We start from the raw sequence: 22,639 nt of genomic DNA on the forward strand, positions 1-22,639 counted from the left end.
GCCCAGTACCTGCTGTGACCCTCCCCCCTCTCCTCTTTCTCTGATAGAGATGCCAGCTAACGCCAGAGAAGAGAGGGAGAGGGCCTCTGTAACCAAAGTTGTCCCTCACATTACTGTGTCCCCAGGGTGTCCCGGCCTCCTCATCCCACGGTTCCACAGACACTACGAACAACTGCCCCCAAACCAGCTCCCTTACGACCACTCGGCCAATCACATCGCCGAGAGCCACTTGGAGAATCTGCTCGGGAGTCCCATAGTCCGAGGTGGGGAGGTGGCCCTTCTTAAAATGTCTGCGGAGGACGGGGGGCAGGACGATGAACCAAACAGAGAAGGCAATGGGTACAGCAGCCCCCACAACCCCCACCGCCGCCCTCACCACTCCCCCCAGGACAAACATGTGACCAACAGAGATCTGATAGACACGCCTCTGTCGCCCATCAGCACCAAAGTTTCCTCTATCTCCGAGGTGCAGGGGATGGTCAGCATGACTTTCAGCGAGACACCGTGGGAGGCCATGGAGTGGCTGGACCTGACCCCCCCCAGCTCTGCCACCGCCTTCAGTATGGCTCCGCCCAATGGCCCCAACATCTTCAACACAGAGTTCCTGGATGTCACAGACATTAACCTGAACTCTGCCATGGACCTTCACCTGGAGCACTGGTGAAGGAGAGCCCCTGATGCTGGCCCTCCGCTGCCCCCCACCAAAGAACCATTGACTATCACCAGCTTCAGTAGGGGCCACAGGGGGCTTTTTTTAAACAGTGGGCTGTGATATGAAGGACTCTTTGAATCTACATTAAGAGACACTGAACTGTAGAATTGTCTCTAAAGTATCTGTTCCCATTCCCAAGATAAGATTGTCACCATATGTGCCTGGACAACGATGCGCCACATGGCAGTAAGTCTGTGCTTTATACCAACACTATGCAATATCAGTGTTACGCCACCTAGACTTGAAGACACATTTTGAAGAACATTGATTATTTTATAATTTATGTCTGTTTGGATTACTGGAAAAGAAATGAAAAAGATTACAAGGGGAATTAGATGGATGATGTAAATATATAACTATCCGTACTGACAGAGACAAGTTGACGTCTGTGCATTTTGTCAGTGGGAGGGACACAATGTATTATGTAATGAGTCCATCCAATGATGTAAATATGACGAAATGATTTCACTGCCCAACTCCAGCTGAACACATTTTAGTCCGTTTACTCGAGCTTCCAATACATGGGTAGAGATGCTCGCCATTCCTTTGAACAATCTTATTTTAATAAGCTTTCTCACTATTAGCTGTATTTATTCACAGAATATGGAGAGAAATTAATGTTTTTGAAAAACCTTGGGTCTTATCGATATTCATCGACAAACTGTGCCTTGTTTGCAACAACTGTTTATAAGAATTGTATACAAGTTTCCCCTTTTTAAGTATTATTAATTGGTTATTCGATGAAAGCTGTAGACAGATATTAATATGCTCCAACAAAAGTCAACACCAGTTTTTCAGACAAATGAAAAATATGTAATCTGTATTTATCCTCACAAATGTCACCCTTTCTATTCCCAGGCCAGTTGTTTATTTTTTGTTTTGATATTTATACGTTATCCTGTATTTATACTGACATTCCTTTGAAGATTGTTTCTTTTTGATTTTATGGGGATGCTCCAGTGATGACATTCTGCCCACGGACATTTCTTAGTAATTCAATGTTATGCAAAGTGTAGGAGACACATCCAAAAGCCATGCTTTCTTAAAGGAATCCTATGAATTTGACATGTCCACCATTAGCCCTTGTGAATAGTAAAAATGTAATATATTTAGATCTTTACTGTGAATACTGCATATTGACACACAGTAGTTACATTACACAGCACCTGTATGCTATTGAGTTCTGTTGAATTGTCTTTGCTTCATGTACAACTTAAAGACATCTCATCCAACTCCCAGAAGAGCAGATACATGTACTTTCCAGAATGCCAAGCGTGCTGAAAGCGCATTGAACAATACATTTACGATGTCTGTTAACATGGGTCTCGTGTGTTCTGGTCCTTATCCTGGCATTGTGAAGTGCTGCACCTGCTAATGGGTTCTGTGGTCACATGTAGGCTCTGAATGGCCATCTTAAATATTTGAGAAAAGCAAATATTCTCTACTTCCTGTCTCCGGTTGTGAAAATACCTGCTGTCTTTTTTCATTTCATTTGTTCCCCTCATCAGGACAGAAGCTTCCATGTTGCTTGGCCACTGACGTGCTTTACTTTTGTAAAAGGAAAAAAAACTGTATTTGCCAGCATTCCTGTATACTTCAGAAAGAGCAATACACTTTTCACAAGTCATCTTTTTTATTTGTGTCTAATTCACAAGAAGCACACAATAAAGGTTTCCAATATTTTTCAATACTTTCCATGGGAACTTTATTTGTAACCCTTGATAAAGATACAATATTATATTCAATTACCTAAATCTTCTAATGTAATATGAACATTCTAGTCAATTGCAATGTATACAACCAGTATCCTGGAGGTTGATAGATGTGCTTCCTGGAGATGTGTCCCTCGAGAGGAGACAGATGTTCGCCACGCTCCACATGGTGGTGTTTCTCTTTGTCTGCTTAAAAGACTCAAATACTCAAAGTGTGTTTTCAACGAGAGAACACTGAACTCCAGACTCATCCCGAGAGCAGGGGCCGTCTCCAACATGGCATGGCCGACATCTGTATGTCTAAGTCAACCAGTTTGACAGAAATGTAGTCAGATCACCAGCTGGTCATCACTGCTGCTGTGGCTTTGGAAGATGATGACATCAGGGCTTTTCCTTTTCGTTTTGAAGATCAGGACATCTCAGCCCCAGGCCATTCTTTCTTCTGCAGGACTCCCAACTTCATGAACATACAACACTACAACGGCCGCAGGGGCCCTTTAAGTACGGCAATCCAAGTAATGTAAAGTAATAAAGCGTACAGTGGGGGAATAAAGCAAAAGTAGCATTGTTAATAATTTGAGTGTCTTCACATGAAGCTTCCTGCTTTGCTATGGGAAACAGTGATCAGTGCAGTCACATGCCTCCTCTGCTGTGGGCATTAAGTCCTTTAGCAGCACTTCTGTCTGTGATCAGTGTGGATGAGGTTCACTGTGCAGTGTCAGGCTGAAACACACACGCCGGTCACTGTGCACCCTTTGGTTTCATGTGTGCAGGAATGAGCCTCAGATCAGCACATTGAAATGCTCTATTTACATCAGTGTACATGAGGAAGGAACGGTCCATGGAGCGCCGAAACACTGAGCCTCGGTTCCTCTGAGAGGGAAAGCCCCGACCATCTCTGGAAAACACAGGGTTGGATCTGAGGGTCCTTCACTTACTGCAGTTTTCCTAACCAGAATTCATTTTTTCAATCATTTTTAATCAGCAGACAAGAAAGAAGATAAGTGTTTTTTTACTGAGCATTAGACAGAATATCGGATGATCTATCGGACTGAAGGACAGAAGCTGCAATTCTGTTAATAACTAAACACAGAAAAGTGTAATGATCATCGTGGTAAAGGGTTTCAGCTGAGCTCTGACTGAAACGTGACAATGATGCGGCTGACATTAGGTTTGATCAATGTACATGTTGTCTCACAGATTGCATATTTTGTACATTCACACACGCGCTTTATTCCGGTTTCCCTTCATAAAAATGATCTCATTTTTCCCAGCTGCAGACGAGTGAAGATGTTTGAGCTTCAGGCGGTGAGACTCAGTTCCTCTGAATCACTGAGGGCTCCGGTGTTCCCTCCATCAGTCCACAAACATGGGGGAGAGGGGAGAGGGGGGCAACTGATCCAGGATGCGACATACGTAACTGGCGACATCCACAAAGCGCTCTTCGTACATCAGAATGAAGGGATGTTTCTGGAGGACAGACAGAGAGCTTCAGGCTGAGCAGGAAGTCAGGGTTGTTGTTCCTGAGATAACCCGTTTCTTGCGTTAAACTGGTAGCAAGGAGAATATGAAGCATTGTTCTACATACTTTTAGTATAAACACACATTTTAAAAAGGAAGCTTACATATCATTTGGCAATATTAGTATACATATTTGTATGACTTGCTTTCATTAGTTTCTAAGCCAAATGTTATTTAGCTACTGACACAGTGAAAAATACAAAATGTATGGTATAGAGCAGTGGTTCTTCAACTTTTTTCAATAATGTACCACCTTCGGAAAAAAAAATGCAGCCAAGTACCCCCTGATCAGCGCAAAAACTATTTGTTAGGGAAGAAATGCCTATATAAAGAGGTACAGTACAGCGCTGCACCATCAGTGTCTGATTTATTAAAACAATAACCTTGTAACTGAGAAACACTTAAAGGTGGGGTAGGTCATTTTGGAGAAACCAGCTCCAGTGCGCTGGAATTTGAAAATACACAACTGGAACAAATCTGCCACTTCCTTACAGAGCCCCTCCTCCAACACACACGAACGCGCACATGACCAATGAGGGCACGAGATAAGTTTGTGCACAGATGGAAGGCTGACAGGCAGGTAGGCCATCCAGTTACTTTAGCCGGCTCAGATGATTGGTCGTGCTTTTTACAGTACTACGGCTTCCACAGATGACATTTTGTTATGGATTTGTTGTCAAAGCACTTCAGATATTCATTGCTATCGGGATGTTAAGAGCATTCCATGGAATATAACAAAAAGTGTATCTCGGGCCGGTTTCTCAAACTTACCTACCCCACCTTTAACTGCTACATTTCAAATGTTTACAATCCATCACTAAATTCATGGCAAACCAAGTTCAACATCATGCAATAACACTGAGACGACATTAGTTGCATTGAACTGGGGCCTCATTTATAAAGCGATATACGCTCAAAAGATGGCGTACGCCAGTTTCTACGCAATGTTTGCGATTTATAAAATACTAACTTGACGGGAAAACGTGCGGTCCTCCACGCAAACTCTAACCCATGCGTACGCACTAAGCACAAAAACGGGAGAGACGAGAAACTGCGACACCGTTGGCAGAAGGAAGAATGGAGAGAAATGTGTGGAAATAATATCATAAATAAAATGTTACCTCTCATTTATCATATATGAAGAATTCATTTTCAAACATTGATTAAAGCCAATCTTAAAATGATTAAACAAACGCCTGTTTGAGACTCCTCAGTGCACACAAAAACATAACTTGGAGAAATAAATAAATACGGATATGTTATTTAAAACCACCTCGAATATGTTGTGTTAATGTTATGAAATGTTTTCTCATAAATGATGCGGTAAGCAGGAGGACAGAATTACATCTAAACTGACGCCGTTTTGCTTTTCTATAGGTTGTAGATACGAGCATGGTTTTATATACTATCACGTTTAATCGTGTTTTATGCCGTTTGCTAAGACTTGATAAGTCGCTCGTAAAACATAGGAGGTACGGAAGCTAAGAACACCATATGTGGTCAATTGTACAGCTGATATAACACAACACATTAGGAGACGCACAGGCTGCAGTGGAGACGCTGCGCACAGCTGATCGACAGCTGGAACACAAACCACAAAATACAAAAACATAATTCAGATCTAGTCGTCATGACTCCACACCGGAGGGATTCCCCGTTCATTTCTTACAGTCTCTCATCAAGGGGGGTCTCCTGTCCCCGGTACAAACACACTGCCTGAGGAAGGCTATGTGTATTGTTTTTGTCATGAACCTTTTTCGGGCCACTTATTTATTTATTTTGGTGACGATCCGACCTCCATGCTGCTACTCTGGTTCAAACTGCATCCACCAAACAATATGATTTATCTCCACCTCCCCAAAAGAACCAACATCTGACACGGTGTGAGATGTCTTTTTTAGCTGTTCTGTCGTCATGTCCTGCGATCTTCTTCTTGCAGTCAGTCAGAATGAATGAATGAATGGGCGTTTCTTTGACTATTTATAGGCAAGTATGGGCGTTACGTGAAGCCCGCAAAAGCTGCACCGCATTTCGAGTCGGTTGTGATTTATAAAGGGAAACCGGCGTAGGAAGTGCTGTACGCACTTTCCTCGCCGGTACGCAATGTTTGGTGAATCGGGAAGTGGCGGAACATTTCTGTACCTATTTTGGGGATTTCTACTACGTAAGCAACCGTCCCACGTGAATCCTACGCACGGCGTTATACATGAGGCCCCTGGTCTTTTTAATAAATTGTACTTACAATTTAGTGAGAATCATGGGCTTGTGCTTCACTGAGGATCTTTGTCATTCTGACAGGGAGGCCACTGCAGTTATTACACTTTGCGTTTTGAAATATGTGTAACTCTGTTCATATAAAACCTACACTGCTCAAACTTCCTTACTTTTCCTAAAATTGGTATATTTATTTATTTTGGGGCGTGGGGAAGGAAGAGAAAAAATATATGAGCATATATGGGATTTTGACCCCTCATATAGCCATATGCATAATGAGATGAGAACCACTGGTATAGACATCTCCATAATTAAGTTATTTTAGAATGAATTCACTTCCTAAAATGCTCTGGCTCTGAAGTGGTTTTAGTAGTTAATACAATCAGAGAATGTAGTGCTCCATAACATGTGCTCATGAAACTTAGAAATGAATGAATTAAATGTAAAGATCTCACCAGAAGCTCCTTGTACTTCGGCCGTTTGGATTCATCCTTTGTGAGGCTGCACAGAGAGAGAACACAGTCAATCATACACTAGGTGCTCCTCCTAAAGAGCATGTGGTTTAAAGTGCTGGACAAACTAGACCACAAATGATTTGACTGTCAGCAGTTTCAAAGTATTGTATTTCACACACATCAGATGAGCCTGAACCACTACACTGACTGCTCACCTGAGGTTAACAAAGTTGATGAACTTAGGGGAGAACTGCCTGTCCTCTGAGCTGCTGAGCTGGGGGGGCTCCCCTTTCACCACCTGTGTCAGCTGATCGAACACACTGTTCCACTTGGGGTAGGGGAACCTTCCCGTGGCCAGCTCGTACTGAAAGCAAACACACACTGCAGCAGTTCTGTTTCAACGTGCTTTGCCATCACAGACAAGACTATAGGAGCTGGAACGTTGTTGTCTTACCAGAGTGATCCCCAGGCTCCACACATCAGAGCGCACATCGTAGCCCTGCCGGGACGCGCTGGGGTCGATCCTCTCTGGCTACACACACACACACACACACACACACACACACACAACACACACACACACACACACACACACACACACACACACACACACACACACACACACACACACACACACACACACACACACACACACACACACACACACACACACACACACACACACACACACACACACACACCACACACACACACACACACACACACACACACACACACACACACACACACACACACACACACACACACACACACACACCCACACACACACACACACACACACACACACACACACACACACACACACACACACACACACACACACACACACACACACACACACACACACACACAACACACACACACACACACACACACACACACACACACACACACACACACACACACACACACACACACACACACACACACAGTGTTTTTGCTGACCTCAAGAAATTTGCTAGAGTGGAAATAGTCGAGCGAGATATTCAAAGCCAATCAGCAGTAAGAACCTCCGTCTGTCATCACTGAAATACTGATATTGTTGAATCAGAAAACCAAAAATCACGAGCCTTTCCCATTTATCTAATTTCTGCCTCCTCGTTCCCCGTTCTACCGGTAGTGACCCGGACATAGATGTCAGCGGGCCATGTTGAAGGACATCTCATTTCTCTAAATGCACTTCGAGGATCGAGGAGGCTCTCTGGAGGAGCTCTAACCGAGGAGACACCGATGGATCCTCCGCGGCTCCTCCGGGGATGTATTTCCTGAAGATAACGTCACTGCAGTTTTACGCAGCGTCGCTCCGCCCGCCGAACAGCCGATCGCCCCGCCTACACTGCGTTACTATAGTTACTACCCCAGTTGGTAAACTGTAATGGAAACGCAGCATTAAGTGAGCCTGGCCTACCAAGGCCTAACCATACCGTACTAAGCCGTGCTTGGTCCTGCAGTGGAAAAGCACCATTAGTGACAAAGGGGGGGTCAACTGTGGCTCAGAGGCTGCACAGGCAAATGGTCAGCGGTTCAATCCCCTGCAGTCACATGTCGAGGCGACCTTGGGCAAGATACTTAGCCCCAAATAGGCATTGGGGCATGTCTATGGTACTGAGGTGTATGTAAGCCGCTTTGGTTTGTTAGCGTTATTGTTTTTTAACAGCGTGAGTTAATTGACATGTGGTAGAGATAATAATGGGTGCAATGTCTCACCGCCATGTACGGCCTGCAGCCGGCGTCTCGGGTCTTGGCGATGGAGTCCACCAGCTGCCCGCTGATGCCGAAGTCACACAGCTTGATGTTTCCTGACCGGTCCATTAGAATGTTGGAGGGTTTGATGTCTTAACATGACAGAAAGGAAAAATAGAAATGTGTTCATATTAACAATGACCAAAATATTGTGCTGACATTAAATACCTTTGTACTTTCAAAAATACTTACCTCTGTGAATAATTTTCAAATTTTCTTTCAAGTGGTTCAGTGCTTTAACGGTCTGTTAGAGACAAAATAAAAACGTCACTTCTGTTCCCGTCATATATTTGGTGTAAAATCATAAGTAGGAGGAAAATGATGTCTACCCACCGCTAACGTTATTTTGCCTAATATTTCCTCTGGAATGACGTCATCTAATGCACAATATACATATTTGTAGAATTTGTCTAATGAGGTAGCCATAAGTTCCATACAAATCCAACAGTCGCCCTGAAACAGAGTCAGAGGTTATTGAGAGGATGTCAGGATGGTGGTCTCCACATTAGTGCTGCTTGGGTCAACTGACCTCTCTGAAGAGGGCCCCGTAGAACTGGACGATGTAGGGACAGTCGCTGCTCCTCATCACCACGTCCAGATCCATCAGCAGCTGCTTCTGCTCCTTCTCATCCACCGTGGAGCGGATCCTCTGACACACACACACACACACACACACACACACACACACACACACACACACACACACACACACACACCACACACACACACACACACACACACACACACACACACACACACACACACACACACACACACACACACACACACACACACACACACACACACACACACACACACACACACACACACACACACACACACACACACACACACACACACACACACACACACACACACACACACACACACACACACACACACACACACACACACACACACACACACACACACACACCACACACACACACACACACACACACACACACACACACACACACACACCACACACACACACACACACGTCAGACAGACCTCTGGAAAATAATGTTCTCTCCGCCTCTCTCTGTCTGTCTGTCTTTGTCTCACCTTGACAGCCATGATCTGTTCCGTGGGTTTGTGTACCATCTTGTTGACAGAACCGTAGGCTCCGCGCCCAATCTCCCCAAGGTCCCTGAGGTCCTCTGCTGTAAAGTCACAGTGGTGCTCCGGAGAGATTTTCAGTTTCCCAGATGACTCGATGCTGTGTGTGCGTAGACGCTCTCTGGAGGAGACCAGGTGTCATAAGAAAGATTATCAGGAAGGGAGAGAGTCGTGACTGTGGATATGACATGATTCATCAGTGAATATGAAGCTACTGGATCCTTTTTAATCCAAGCTTTCTTATGTGATTGGACCCTCTGATAGGAGTGGGGGTATGAGGAAATGAGGAAAGTTGCTACGGATCACTTCCTGTCCTCATTGGCAAACATTAGGAAGCAGGAGAGGGAAAAGTGAGATATAGGGTTCAATAGGTTGCTGTATCAGCAGGAATAGAAGTGATTGGTTGTTGTTGCTATTCCTGGCAACAGGCGTGTTAGCAACAAGCTAACAACCCTGTTTTAGAAGATTAGAAAACGAATGGGGATCTGAAAAATGAAGAAGCTCGGTTTGTAAACTTTTACTTTGTTTTCATTGTTTCATTATTGAATCCATCTGTAATTGCATTACTAAAAAATGGTGTTTCTAAGACCTGCAGAAAATTCAGAGACAGTGGCCCAGATGGAACTTACATGTGAGGATTCTGGAAAGGGGGGGCGGTTGGATGGAGCGGGAGCCTGGAGGCCGCTTTCACTGGAGGGTTGGCGAAATTCAGCTTCAGAGCTTTTCGTTTACCTGGAGGCAGAAGGGAAGAAAGCGATCCAGAATCCCACAACATGCACACACACTGCGACAGTTTCACACAACGTGGCTCAGCTCAGGGACTAACACATGTGAGATAAGCCTTTACGGGTGTGCAATAAGCAATATTAACAAATTCATGCCAGCACATGGCATCAACATGATCCAGGCTTGACCTGACCTTTGGGGTATTTCAAGATCAGTAGAAACACACGCAAGATCAGTGGAAACACACGCAAGGTGTCAGGGGGGCAGGGATTCCCAATGCTCCCGAACTGCACCAGTTCCTTCTACTTTTTCATCCAAAATATAGAATTAATTAACTTATTGGAATTGTTGTTGCTGAAATAGAGGCAAATATTGGAAATCCCTGTCCAAACACTGAAAAGTTCCCTAAAAATATCAAAGTGACCCAACACTTAGAAAGCACTTGATTCTAATTGAAGACAGGTCCACAGTGTCTGCCAGCTGTTAATGCATACGAGAGTTTAAGTGTGGAGTCGTCTTTGCCATTCCCTGTTCCACCAGCTCCTGAGTGCAAACACTCCATAACGATGAATCCGTCTCGGACTGTCTGTGCCAGGTGACAGCGTACAGGAAGGACCGCTTTCAGAGCACCACACAGGGGCTTCAGTAGTTTACAGTGGCTTCCTTCAAACGTATTTGTCCAATTAAATATGAAACACATCTCTACAGCAAGCGATTTAACATCTTATCAAAAGTTAATCAGCAGTTGAAACAGCCATTGAAGAAATCAAATTCTGACTGGGACTGGTTACAAGTGCAAGGCAACATAACCATAATGTAATGTTGACTAGTAGCAATTCCAATTTAAGGTGTTTTATATTTCTAACAAGTTGCATTATTAATTCTTAATATCAACAACTAATTTCTTACTGGTGGAAATGTTCATTGTTGATATCTTTGATTCTGTAACTGGTTACCTATTACCATTGACTTAATTTATAATTCAGTTACAACACCTTATCTGTATTGTAATATTGATAACGTATTGATAAACATTTAAATGATCACTAGTTAAAATGTGTATGATTGATATCAATAAAAATAATTGTAACTAGTAGAAAAGTCAACAATTATATTCTAACTAGTTTAAATGTTAATACTAGGTATCTACAATTGAAGTCATATTTTAGATATAACATATTATAGATCTTTAAAATTGAATTGTGACTAGCTATAATTAAATTATAGACATCACGGCTTGGAGTAGTAACTCATAAGAATGTCATATGAGATTACCTTTTTAGTGATATCTAAAATACAATAGATACAGGTGAAAATGAAATCGGACGAAAAACAGTAATATAATAATGTTTACATTTCCTTTTCTAACTAGTCACAATCGAATTTAGTATATCAAAAAATAAATGTTCAGTTCAAATGTCATTGTATATGCCTTTAATGAAATATCCCAAATTAACATGCAAATGAGAGCAACATATCCTAAATGAATATGCTATAACACGGGAAGTTACCAAGATTCCTGAAACGGTCGTTTCTGCGTTGGATAGTCCTGTTCCTGTCTAAAACAATTGAACGCGCTGTCTTTAAACAACTCTCCTGTTATCTCCATCAGAACAACCTTCTGGATCCGCACCAGTCTGGTTTCAAGGCAGGTCACTCCATAGAAACTGCCCTCCTTGCTGTCACTGAGGAACTGCACACTGGTAAAGCAGCCTCCCTCTCCTCTGTCATCATCCTTTTGGACCTATCTGCTGCATTCGACACGGTGAACCATCAGATCCTCCTTCGCACCCTCCAAGAACTTGGAGTTTCAGGCTCTGCACTTTCCCTCCTCACCTCATACCTGAAAGACCGTACCTACAGGGTAACTTGGAGAGAGTCGGAGTCCGACCCTTGTCAATTAACTACAGGGGTCCTACAGGGGTCCCTCAGGGCTCTGTTCTTGGTCCCCTCCTCTTCTCCTTGTACACAAACTCGCTCGGATCAGTCATTAGCCCGCATGGTTTTTCTTACCACTGCTACGCTGACGACACCCAATTAATTCTGTCCTTTCCCCGCTCAGAGACCCAGGTCGTCGCACGCATCTCTGCTTGTCTAGCTGACATCTCTCAGTGGATGTCTGCTCATCACCTCAAGCTCAACCTTGACAAGACTGAGCTGCTTTTCCTTCCGGGAAAAGATTGTCCCACTCTTGACCTAACAATCAACATCGGCACCTCAGTTGTTTCCCCGACTCAGACTGCAAGGAATCTGGGTGTGACACTAGATAACAACCTGTCCTTCACTGCAAACAGCTGCTACAACCCGCTGCTGCAGATACACGCTTTACAACATCAGGAAGATACGTCCCCAGCTGACCCAGAAAGCGACGCAGGTTCTGGTCCAGGCTCTCGTCATCTCACGCCTAGACTACTGCAACTCCCTCCTGGCTGGTCTACCTGCATGTGCCATCCGACCTCTGCAGCTCATCCAGAATGCAGCGGCTCGTCTGGTCTTCAACCTTCCTAAATTCTCCCACACCACGCCGCTCCTCCGCTCCCTTCACTGGCTTCCGGTAACTGCTAGAATCCACTTCAAGACACTGGTACTTGCTTACCATGCTGCGAATGGATCTGGCCCTTCGTACATCCAGGACATGGTTAAACCGTACACCCCAGCGCGTGCACTACGCTCTGCATCAGCCAAACGACTCGCTGCACCCTCGCTGCGAAGGGGACCCAAGTTCCCATCAGCAAAAACACGTGGGTTTGCTGTCCTGGCTCCAAAATGGTGGAATGAGCTCCCCATTGACATCAGGACAGCAGATAGCTTACACACCTTCCGGCGCAGACTGAAAACTCATCTCTTTCGACTCCACTTCGAGCAATAGAACTATTAACAAAGCACTTATATACTAATAAAGGACTGGCTTACCTAAAGCCAGTTGAGTAGCACTTGAAATGTTTTTGCTCTATGAAACCTGATGTACTTATATGATTCTGTTTTCTTCAAGTTTGTATTTTGTTGGTCGAACGCACTTATTGTAAGTCGCTTTGGATAAAAGCCTCAGCTAAATGCAATGTAATGTAATGTAATGGATAGGAATTTCAATGTTGCAAATAGATCGAGGCAAGGGTTGGTGACTCCGTTTACAATTGCAAAACATTTCCAATGGATTTTAATAATAACTAACTCCACCATGTCCATCCACAGAAAAGTTTTCCTGTTCAACAGCAGGCAACTTCCCCCAAACATGTGCATGTTTGGAACATTCATTAGGTAGTTGTCGCCCTTTTGAACACGGCCAATGGCTTAACCCTGACAATGCCCACTTGTTGATATGTATGCAACTACTACATATGACATTTCTTTGCAAAATGTTGAACTTTTTTAACAGATCCATCCAACAGTTTATCTAGTTATTTCAAGATTATTTTCAACCAGTAAGCCTCGCTGATTAAATGTTAAAATGGCTTGCTAAACAACTCGGTCAAAGTTAGTGAGGAAGGAAACCACTGTAGAGCACTGAGGAGTTCCGACACAGAGACAGGTCGTGTGCTTACTTTGGGACACTGCAGAAACCCTTATCTGAAACCCTGAAGTCAAGAAAACAGGATTTCTTAGGGCTTGTTTACCTGTCAGTGGGAGAGGAGTTCAGCAGTTTGACTCTCACCTCCTGACACCATGTTTAAGGCTCCGTCCACATGGAGACGAAACGGGTGTTATCCGCTATAGTTCTTTATCGTATTGGTTCGTCCATACGAGGCCGTAAACGGAACCGCGGAAACGGAGCCCTCAAACGATAACGCATCCCAAAGTGGGAAGGTCTGGCAACGTAACGCTTGAGGCACTGTGTGTACGCCCTAAACGATCATAGCCCCGCCTCTCCCCACCTCTCCTGTGTCATTGCTGATGAGTAGGGTTGGGTACCGAGAATCGGTTCCAACATTTCGATTCCAACGGCATCATTTAGAAATGTGAATTTCGGTTCCGCTTTTCGATGCCTGCGGAAATGTTTCTCGCCGCTCTCCGTAGCCTACTGTATGACTGCGGCGGGGCAGGAAATGTAGCGTTGTACCTACACTTCCTACAGCGTAACCTGGGACCAGGGCCTAGGGCGCCAGATCTGTGGAGGCGCTGCGCTGACAGCTCTGGGAGGGAAAAAAACATTTTTGACCGTTGGGGCTCATCCTAATTTTCGGCCTTGATGTAACAACATTCATAATTAAGTAAATGTAACACCCTTTTCATCCCAGTTACACGTTTCATTTGCCCTGTACGATGGGCGCTGTAAGTGATGAAAATGGGGGATGTTGGCTTATCTGGCACCCGCAGCTCACAGCCAAAGTGAGAGCGTGGGAGCGAGCGAGGGAGAGAGGGAGGGTGCACCGGTACCGGCGCTGTTGTTATTAGCATCTGGTGCTAGCTGCTCTAACGGAAGAAGAAGATGTTTCTACAATGATGTGGAGGGAGAGTCCTCTCCAGTCAGACTGAGAGGCTGATAACTACAGCTCAGTGAGGTAAAGGACTGAGTGTTTAGATAGTTCACTTTAGTCTAAGTTCAAACGGTTTGATCACAATTTATGTAAACACATATTTCCAAGGCACTCCTTTATAATTATTGGGATAAAACAGGTTTGAAATTATTCCAATGTATACTATAGGACAGTAAACCAGACATATTGTTTTAAACTGGAGAGATAAAAAAATATGCATAAATAAAATAGTAAAATAAGATATGAATGAACAACAAAAATAAAATACGTTACATTTATTTGTTATTGGCTATGGTAGGTTACTGGTTATGTTCACATACTTATTTGATTATTAAAATGTAAACCGATCTTTTTCATATGGGTGTTTAGAGTTGTACTCCCTAGATCTAGTCTCTAGTAATTCTGCTTAAAGTGCACCAGATTGAAGCATTTTACTTCAAAATGTTCAAACATTTCTTCCAGGTTTGCCTGAGAAGGCAGATATGCTTGTTTTTCTCAACAAGAACTGTTCTTTAAAAGTTGGACTGTTGTAGCTTCAGTGGTTCTCAGGTTACAGTTACACAGCAGTGAATATAAACAGACTGATTAATGTGAATATTACTGTAAACTAACCTGTGTAAAAGTTTCTCGAATAAATGTAATTGTTTTGGTGGAAGGAGCATGTATAACTTTTTTACCCTGCCCCTCAAAGAATCGGAATTGAGAACCGTTAAGAACCGGAATCGAAAAGTAGAATCGGAATCAGAATCGTAGAAATTCAAACGATACCCAACCCTACTGATGAGTTTCGCCCACAACAATGGCGGATCACAGGGTTGCGTTCGTGCTCCAGACGCTATTGACCATGATACAGATGTTAGTGCAAAATCTACAGCTTCTCTACGACAACCATCAGTAACAACTGGACATGGAGAACTACATGGACTACATGTTGCTAAATCCACCACGGAGAATAACCAGAAGGGCAACCAGGCAACCATGGCAACCACTTACAGGCCCGGCATATGTACTACAGCGTCTCCAGCGGGTCGAGCGGTCTCGTGTGGACGGACACGTGTCTTGAGCCGATTCCGTGTGGACGGAATACTTTTTTGATATCGACTTCGGTTCGTTTTTGTCTCCGTTTCGTCTCCGTGTGGACGGGGCCTAAGTGTCCTTGGGCAAGACTCTAAACCCCAAATTGCTTTGAGTAATATGTAATGTAATAAAAGCACCTCGTGTCTATGGTTCTAATTCAGGCAATGGTGGCTCCATTTATCCCAGTGGAAAAATAATACACCTCAATTTTAAGGCTTTTTGATTACTTTGTTTAATCTCTTCTGTGACCACCTGATACTTATATTTAATGTTTCACATCACCCTGGGGTGGAAAGTGGCTGATGGTTTTCCACTTTTGTCTTGGTGCCATATGCCTGTTCAAAGCATTCCCTCACTGCTGTCTGACATATGGTCCTGCACCACTGGCATCTCCCACTCTCGAGACATGTGCACTTTGATTGCTATACATGCCAATGCTCTGCTATTGACTAATGTCCCTTCTAACCTTACACAAATTAAATAAGACCTTTTATCAAAGCACCACTAAATCTGCAGGACATAATATACAAGATGTTCAGAAGTGACACATAGCATAAACATGCAGTGGCATATGCAGAAATGGTATTTGCCAAAGAAACATGACAGAAATATAGTGTATGCCCCTATGCCATGAACCAGTAGAACACCAAAGACAAATAACAGATACCAATGCCAACAGCAGATTAAAACTCGTAAAATAACACATTATGATCCCAACAGCAGATTCAAACTGTAAACTACAAAATAATCCCAAAATCTGATTAACACTAGTGAAATAACACTTTATGATCCCAATGGCAGTGTAATAAGTGTGAATAGTATACCTGTTTCATTTTGACATCTCCAGCAGGTGTTGGTTTCTGTAAGGTTGAGATAAAACATGTGATACTAGAGTCTGCCATACATTAGGAAATAATGTTACATCTCACATGTGTTGAAAATTGAAACATGAGAACTGCTGCTAAACATCAACCATCAATGGGAATCCAGCAGCAGCTAGCACAAGCACCAGCATGTCCATTACTGGACACCAGTCTGCCCTACTGGCTGTCCTACGTCCTTTTTTAGCATAATAGTCTAGTGGCCACTTTCTGGTTAAAACTGCAATTTTTCATCCTGAAAATGAAAAAATTCATTCAGCATACCCAATAACCCCCAAAACCACTCCAACATTTTCCAAAATTGGTTACGCCATTTTTAACTAATGTTTACGTTTTAATTAGCACAATTTATGGGGACCCTACTATACATTTCTATCATCAAACTTTGGTGTATAGGATACTGCCTGAATATGCTTAATGAAAGGCAGATTTTCCTATGAAAAAAATAATTTATGATACTGAATATCTTGGTATTTTCTTTTTTATGGTGACATTGTTCTGTTGTCTTACATCAAACACTTAAAGAGCCTGTGACACGAGTTTCCCCCATCATCCAAACCCATCAATTTGAGTAAATATTGCCCCCTTGAAATCGTTACTTAACTGATTTGGGATATTTGTACTTTGATAACCATTAATCTGCCCTTCAATGTTGACCATATTCTGGATCTTCTTGGGGATTCTTCAAGTCCCGCCAAATGATGTGTGACGTCATTGCGGGCACAGCGCTCCAACTGGACCGTTCAGGATCCCAGCATCTGCATGTAAACGCACGATGGCGCACACAGCAGCAAGCTCAGACAGCGATGACAGTTTAATTTTGAACGTGTCTGAGAGCTCATATGAGGCTGAAGGATCGCTTTATGTTGTATCTGTTCGAAGTTTAGGAATTAGGTGTGTCAATATGGGCGATCATACGGTCATGTAGCCAGTGGCGGAATGGGACTAAAAATCAGCCCGGGACTCTCGACCGGCCCACTTCGGTACCACTAGTAAGTTGTCAACGGGGGGGGAGTGGAGGATGTGCTAGTGACTTATCCGACCGGCCCACTTCGGTACCGGCCCATCGGGATTCGTCCCGATGGCCAGTCCGCCACTGCACCCAGCCCAGCCCACGTAAACTGTCAACGGGGGAGCCTCGCTGCGGGGAAACGGTGGACCTAGTGTCCCGATCGGAGTGGGAATAATAATAATAATCATAATCCGTGCATTTTATCCATTAATTTCCCCAACATTGTGGTAAAAAAAACACACGTTTAATCCATATTGGTGTACTACAACTACAAAAAGCATCGGTTTGTTTTTTCATCAGGAAATGCAGACCGGCTCAAACAAACGATTTTTAATCATCATCCTCCTCACGATCATTTAATGTATCATATGTTCGCCGAATTGACATGAAAGCACTAATAAATGTAGTTTCATCCACTTGAGTTTACAACTACAAAAATAATCGCTTTGTTTTTACATCACATCCGACGGGAGGAAATTCAGCAGCTCTCACTACCGATTTTGAATCCTAATGTAATCATCATCTTCACCACGATCATTTATGTTTATGTTCGCCGAATTGACATGAAAGCACTGACAAATATGAATATACTGTAGTCAACTTCATTAAAACGTTATTAACGTGCCTAAACTCAGTAATTTACCATTTCTACGCATGACAACACACTTTGTCCGTGTTTGGCTCTCTCGCCGCACAGTGAAGCGTTCCCGCATTGACGTCACTTCCGGGTCTCCCCCCAAAACTTCAAAATGAGTCGAAGGAATTTCCTCGCGATGTTCGAAATTATTGATATTTATCGGAACGGTATCGCACCTTCTTTTTTAAACTGACGGTTCGAGATGACTAGTAGCCCAATATTTCATTGCGCAACAGTTGTTGGCAGGCTGTCAGGCTCTTTAAGTAAAACACATTGAATTGATATTTATTCTCCCTTTTCTTTTATTTGCATATTTAATATTGAGGAAATCCAAAAGTAACGGAAAGTATCAGGTAGGATTACTTTTATATTTTGATACTCAGATTATGTTACGGATTGCATTTTTTACTGGTAACTAGCAATTGTATTGGATATCAGTAACCCTCTTAACCCTGAATATGAGCAAGGGTTTGAAAGCAGAGTCCGCCATCACTGGACGCTGCTTAATATGTTCGCGTCAGCAGACAGAAATGTTGCTTAAAGGGGACCTATCATGCAAAATGCACTTTGTGATGTATTTTATACATATATGTGTCCCCGGTGTGTCAAGGAACTCACGCAGCGTCAGAAAATAAAACCCTCTCTTTTTTCCTCCGTACCCAAATCTCTAAAAACGGGGAACAACGGAGCTGATCCAGATTTGCGTCCGATATGACGTAATATCTGAAATGTGGACTCACGGCCCCATCAGAAACGTTGCTATCAGAAACAATGGCCGACTGTTTTGGACGTAATATGGTCGGTGTTTATATTAGCATCGCTAACACTCAGAGCTAACCTGTACTGGAGAGCATGTGTGTGAAGAAGCAGGAAGTAAAAAGGAACTCACCTTGTGGTATAACCGGCAAGAGAGAAAGCCTTAGAGCTCCATACTGTTTCAGAGACAATCCTTGATAATCCATGATATGGCGTTTCATCACGGCAGTATTTAGTTTAGACAGTAGCTGCCGGGTCCCACATGAGCTCAGCCCCCTCTTTTTTTATTTTATCAATTTGTTTTGATTTTTTAAAGCTTTATACCTAAAATCTACGACGGAGTATTAGGGCCACACTTAGAAAAAAAAAACAGAGAGATTTCGAGAATAAAGTCGTAATAATACGAGAATAAAGTCGTAATATTACGAGAATAAAGTCGTAATGTTACGAGAATAAAGTAATAATTACGAGATTAAAGTCGTAGTTTCATAAGTGACTTGAGAAGCGGATTTGGAGGAGATTGTCTCCTTTCTGCAGGAGGGAATGGCTGGTTCTGGCCGACTACATTACATTACATTGCATTTAGCTGACGCTTTTATCCAAAGCGACTTACAATAAGTGCGTTCGACCAACAAAATACAAACTTGAAGAAAACAGAATCATATACGTACATCAGGTTTCATAGAGCTAAAACATTTCAAGTGCTACTCAACTGGCTTTAGATAAGCCAGCCCTTTATTAGTATATAAGTGCTTTGTTAATAGTTCTATCGCTCGAAGTGGAGTCGAAAGAGATGAGTTTTCAGTCTGCACCGGAAGATGTGTAGGCTTTCTGCTGTCCTGATTTCAATGGGGAGCTCATTCCGATTCCACTACAAGGCTATAGTTCGACTTCTTCTGGATCCAAAGCCTTGATTACAAGTCTCATTGTTTCTTGTGAAACAACAAATCCCCTTTGAACAGCTTGTAGATGTAACCAACGATAGCCTTGTAGTCGGCCAGAACCAGCCATTTCCTCTGGCAGAAAGGAGACAATCTCCTCCAAGTCCGTTTGGTTCTTTCTTCTAAATAATAGACATCGTTTCTTGCACAACCTTTTCAAAGTTCTAATACTTATGATACTCTGATGCTGATGTGCCAAAAGATCAAGTATTTCATTATTTGAGAAACCTAAACTAAAGTAGGCTACTGCTTCACAAGATTCTCCACATTCCTCATTTTATTGCAGGACGCTGTTGTCTCCTTCTCAAGTCACTTATGAAACTACGACTTTAATCTGTAATTATGACTTTATTCTCGTAACATTACGACTTTATTCTCGTAACTATGACTTTATTCTCGTTTTATTACGACTTTATTCTCGATATCTCTGTTTTGTTTTTTTAAGTGTGGCCCTAATACTCCGTCGTAAAAATCAGCACTTTTGAAACAAGAAGTGAAATAGAGGGATATGAGGCATAGATAGAATGGGTGATCTGTGACATGTTTTTTATATATCTGAGACCTATGCTATTGCCTAAAAATAGCATGATAGGTGACCTTTAAATCATTTATTTGGAGGCACATTTGTCTCAGTATTATTTGTGGCAACAGATTGGGAATCAGGGCATAATGTGTAATCTGTAAATGTAAAAGAGCCTTTATTGATCCCCCTAGGAGGAAATTCAGTTTTTCAAAAAAGAGTTGTATAGGACTACTTAAAAAAAAAAAAGGTTTAAATCTCAAAAAAGGATCTGCTAATACACAAACAAATTCCACAAATTAAAAACACATCTATGATTGCATCAAATGAATGAAAAACCACTGTATTTGTGGATCGAAATCGATGATTGTGAATTTTACAAATCAACCTGTTTCACTTGGCCATTTACTTCCGATATGGCTCGAGGCTCAGCAGCCCAGAATCCTTAACTGATATTTTAATGCCAAAACGTATGTACTTTTACTTTATTACAATTTGGAATTAAGGTATTTTACTTGTAACAGAGTATGTTTACAATGTAGTATTGCTACTTTTACTTAAGTAAAAAGATCTAAGTACTTCTTACACTGCTGCAGATTATACATCTGTTTTCGTTTGTTTTTTTACACATAAATAATATTGAGACAAATGTAACTCCCTACAATTCATCTAAAGTAAATTAATGAAACACTTTTGGGTAGCCACATGTTTGTATCAATCCATGAGGCTAGCAGCTCGTGTGTGATGTTCCTCAGACAGCTGTGACGGTGAAGGCAGACATGTTGTTTCAGTACAGCAGGTTGTTGTGGGTTTATTTGATGTCATCACTTTATAACTTTCTCACCTTATCCAAATACGGAAATACTGAGGCTAGCGTTACTAAAACAGAAGTATCTCAGTGACGATCAGAGGACTGAAGCAAACTCACAACGTTTACAAGTTGTGAACATAATAATTAGTCATTTAACGTTAAGTACTTTGTTTGTAACGTGTGTTTAGCGGAGACAGCGGCCTGGCTCTCAGAGACACATGTATGTGGAGGCCTTATGCTAACGGTACTTTTGGCAGCCTGGTGCTAAATATATCGGGGAATGTTTATTAATGAATACATCTTTGCCGTGGAACACGTGTGATCGATGTATTATCGCAATGACAACAGAGTCAGACTGAAAGAAAGCTCCCAACAAGTCAGTGGGCTCATGAGATCAGCTTTGCTAACCTGGTAGCAGTGTACCCATAGAAAGCTAGGCGAAGAAAGATGGAGCTTTACCGGCAACTAAAGCCATATGGTCTTCAAAATAAGGGCGTATAGAGTCCACAATTATTTACAATAATTGTAAAGAGTGATTTTGAATGTTTTTATATGTACTATGTTGACACTGAAATGTATAAAGTAGAGCTTGAATACCTAGACAGTATGCAGACATATATCAGATCCATGAGTAGTGCTCATCTATAAACATCCCGCTACATTTTCTAAAACCGATAACATGATCATCTCAAACACTTGACAGATTTATTAGCATGTTATATGGACAACGACGATGATCTTATTCTGAAAATTAGAACAGGAAATGGTTAATTATTCTATCCCACTTGACTATGGATTTGTTCTTCTTCTGGTAAACTAAGCTACCTTTTCCTCTTCAGTCCAGAGTGCAATAAGAAAACAGAACCGTGTGAATAAAGGCCATGCCGCCTACCCTGCATGCTGCTATCCGGGCCCTGCTGCTGGAAGCGGGGCGACGCGGACCCCACAGTGCTGCTGGACTGTTTGGAGTTGCTTTCCGGACAGGGAGACGCCATTGTTGTGTTGAATTCCGGTGTGCAGCAGCGAGTCTTTCTGCGGACTCCTGACGGGACACTGCGCCCTGAACGCAGCAAGAGCACCGCTGCTGCCTTCAAAGCCTGTCGGAAATACAGGCTTTCCCGACTAACGCAATGTTAGACTTATTTCTATAACTTTTTCAAATCAGCACTCTACGTGTTATACCCCCTTCTAAAAGTAGAAGTACTCAGATCTTGTACTTAAAAAAAGTACCACAGTGTAGGAATACTCTGTTACAAGTAAAAGTCCTGCAAACAAAATGTTTCTCAAATAAAAGTGCAAAAGT

General features: G+C 42.6%; 2 protein-coding genes across 3 annotated transcripts in view; one reads left to right on the top strand and one right to left on the bottom strand.

Annotated features, from left to right (window-relative positions):
- myocd (myocardin) overlaps positions 1-2,400 on the top strand; it is a 31,102-nt gene extending 28,702 nt beyond the window's left edge. The window contains exon 13 of the mRNA XM_034225760.1: positions 48-2,400. Coding sequence (XP_034081651.1) covers positions 48-664 — 617 coding nt within the window. The 3' untranslated portion in view covers positions 665-2,400. The remainder of the gene's footprint in view (positions 1-47) is intronic.
- Positions 2,393-22,411, bottom strand: map2k4b (mitogen-activated protein kinase kinase 4b). 2 transcript variants are annotated; one of them, XM_034225748.1, is made up of 12 exons: positions 22,229-22,411; positions 16,603-16,638; positions 10,130-10,232; positions 9,447-9,621; positions 8,908-9,027; positions 8,712-8,831; positions 8,571-8,622; positions 8,343-8,470; positions 7,069-7,146; positions 6,830-6,978; positions 6,615-6,660; positions 2,393-3,894 (listed from the first exon to the last, which is right to left on the bottom strand). In XM_034225748.1, exons 1-12 carry the CDS (start codon positions 22,329-22,331, stop codon positions 3,781-3,783), a joined length of 1,224 nt encoding a protein of 407 aa, XP_034081639.1. In that variant the 5' UTR covers positions 22,332-22,411; the 3' UTR covers positions 2,393-3,780. The 2 variants fall into 2 exon arrangements, with proteins under 2 accessions (XP_034081639.1, XP_034081640.1); XM_034225749.1 differs by having other exon boundaries at positions 3,764-3,974.
- Between the last annotated feature and the right edge of the window lie 228 nt (positions 22,412-22,639).

This window comes from Gymnodraco acuticeps, unplaced genomic scaffold, assembly GCF_902827175.1.
Source record: "Gymnodraco acuticeps unplaced genomic scaffold, fGymAcu1.1, whole genome shotgun sequence".
Lineage (NCBI taxonomy): Eukaryota > Metazoa > Chordata > Actinopteri > Perciformes > Bathydraconidae > Gymnodraco > Gymnodraco acuticeps.

Coding starts and splice junctions, on each gene's coding strand:
- map2k4b (XM_034225748.1), bottom strand. CDS start 22,331: ATGGCGTCTCCCTGTCCGGAAAGCAACTCCAAACAGTCCAGCAGCACT. Junction 7,147..8,342: donor GCTGCAGGCCGTACATGGCG/GTGAGACATTGC, acceptor GTGTGTGTGTAG/CCAGAGAGGATCGACCCCAG. Junction 6,661..6,829: donor ATCAACTTTGTTAACCTCAG/GTGAGCAGTCAG, acceptor CTCTCTGTGCAG/CCTCACAAAGGATGAATCCA.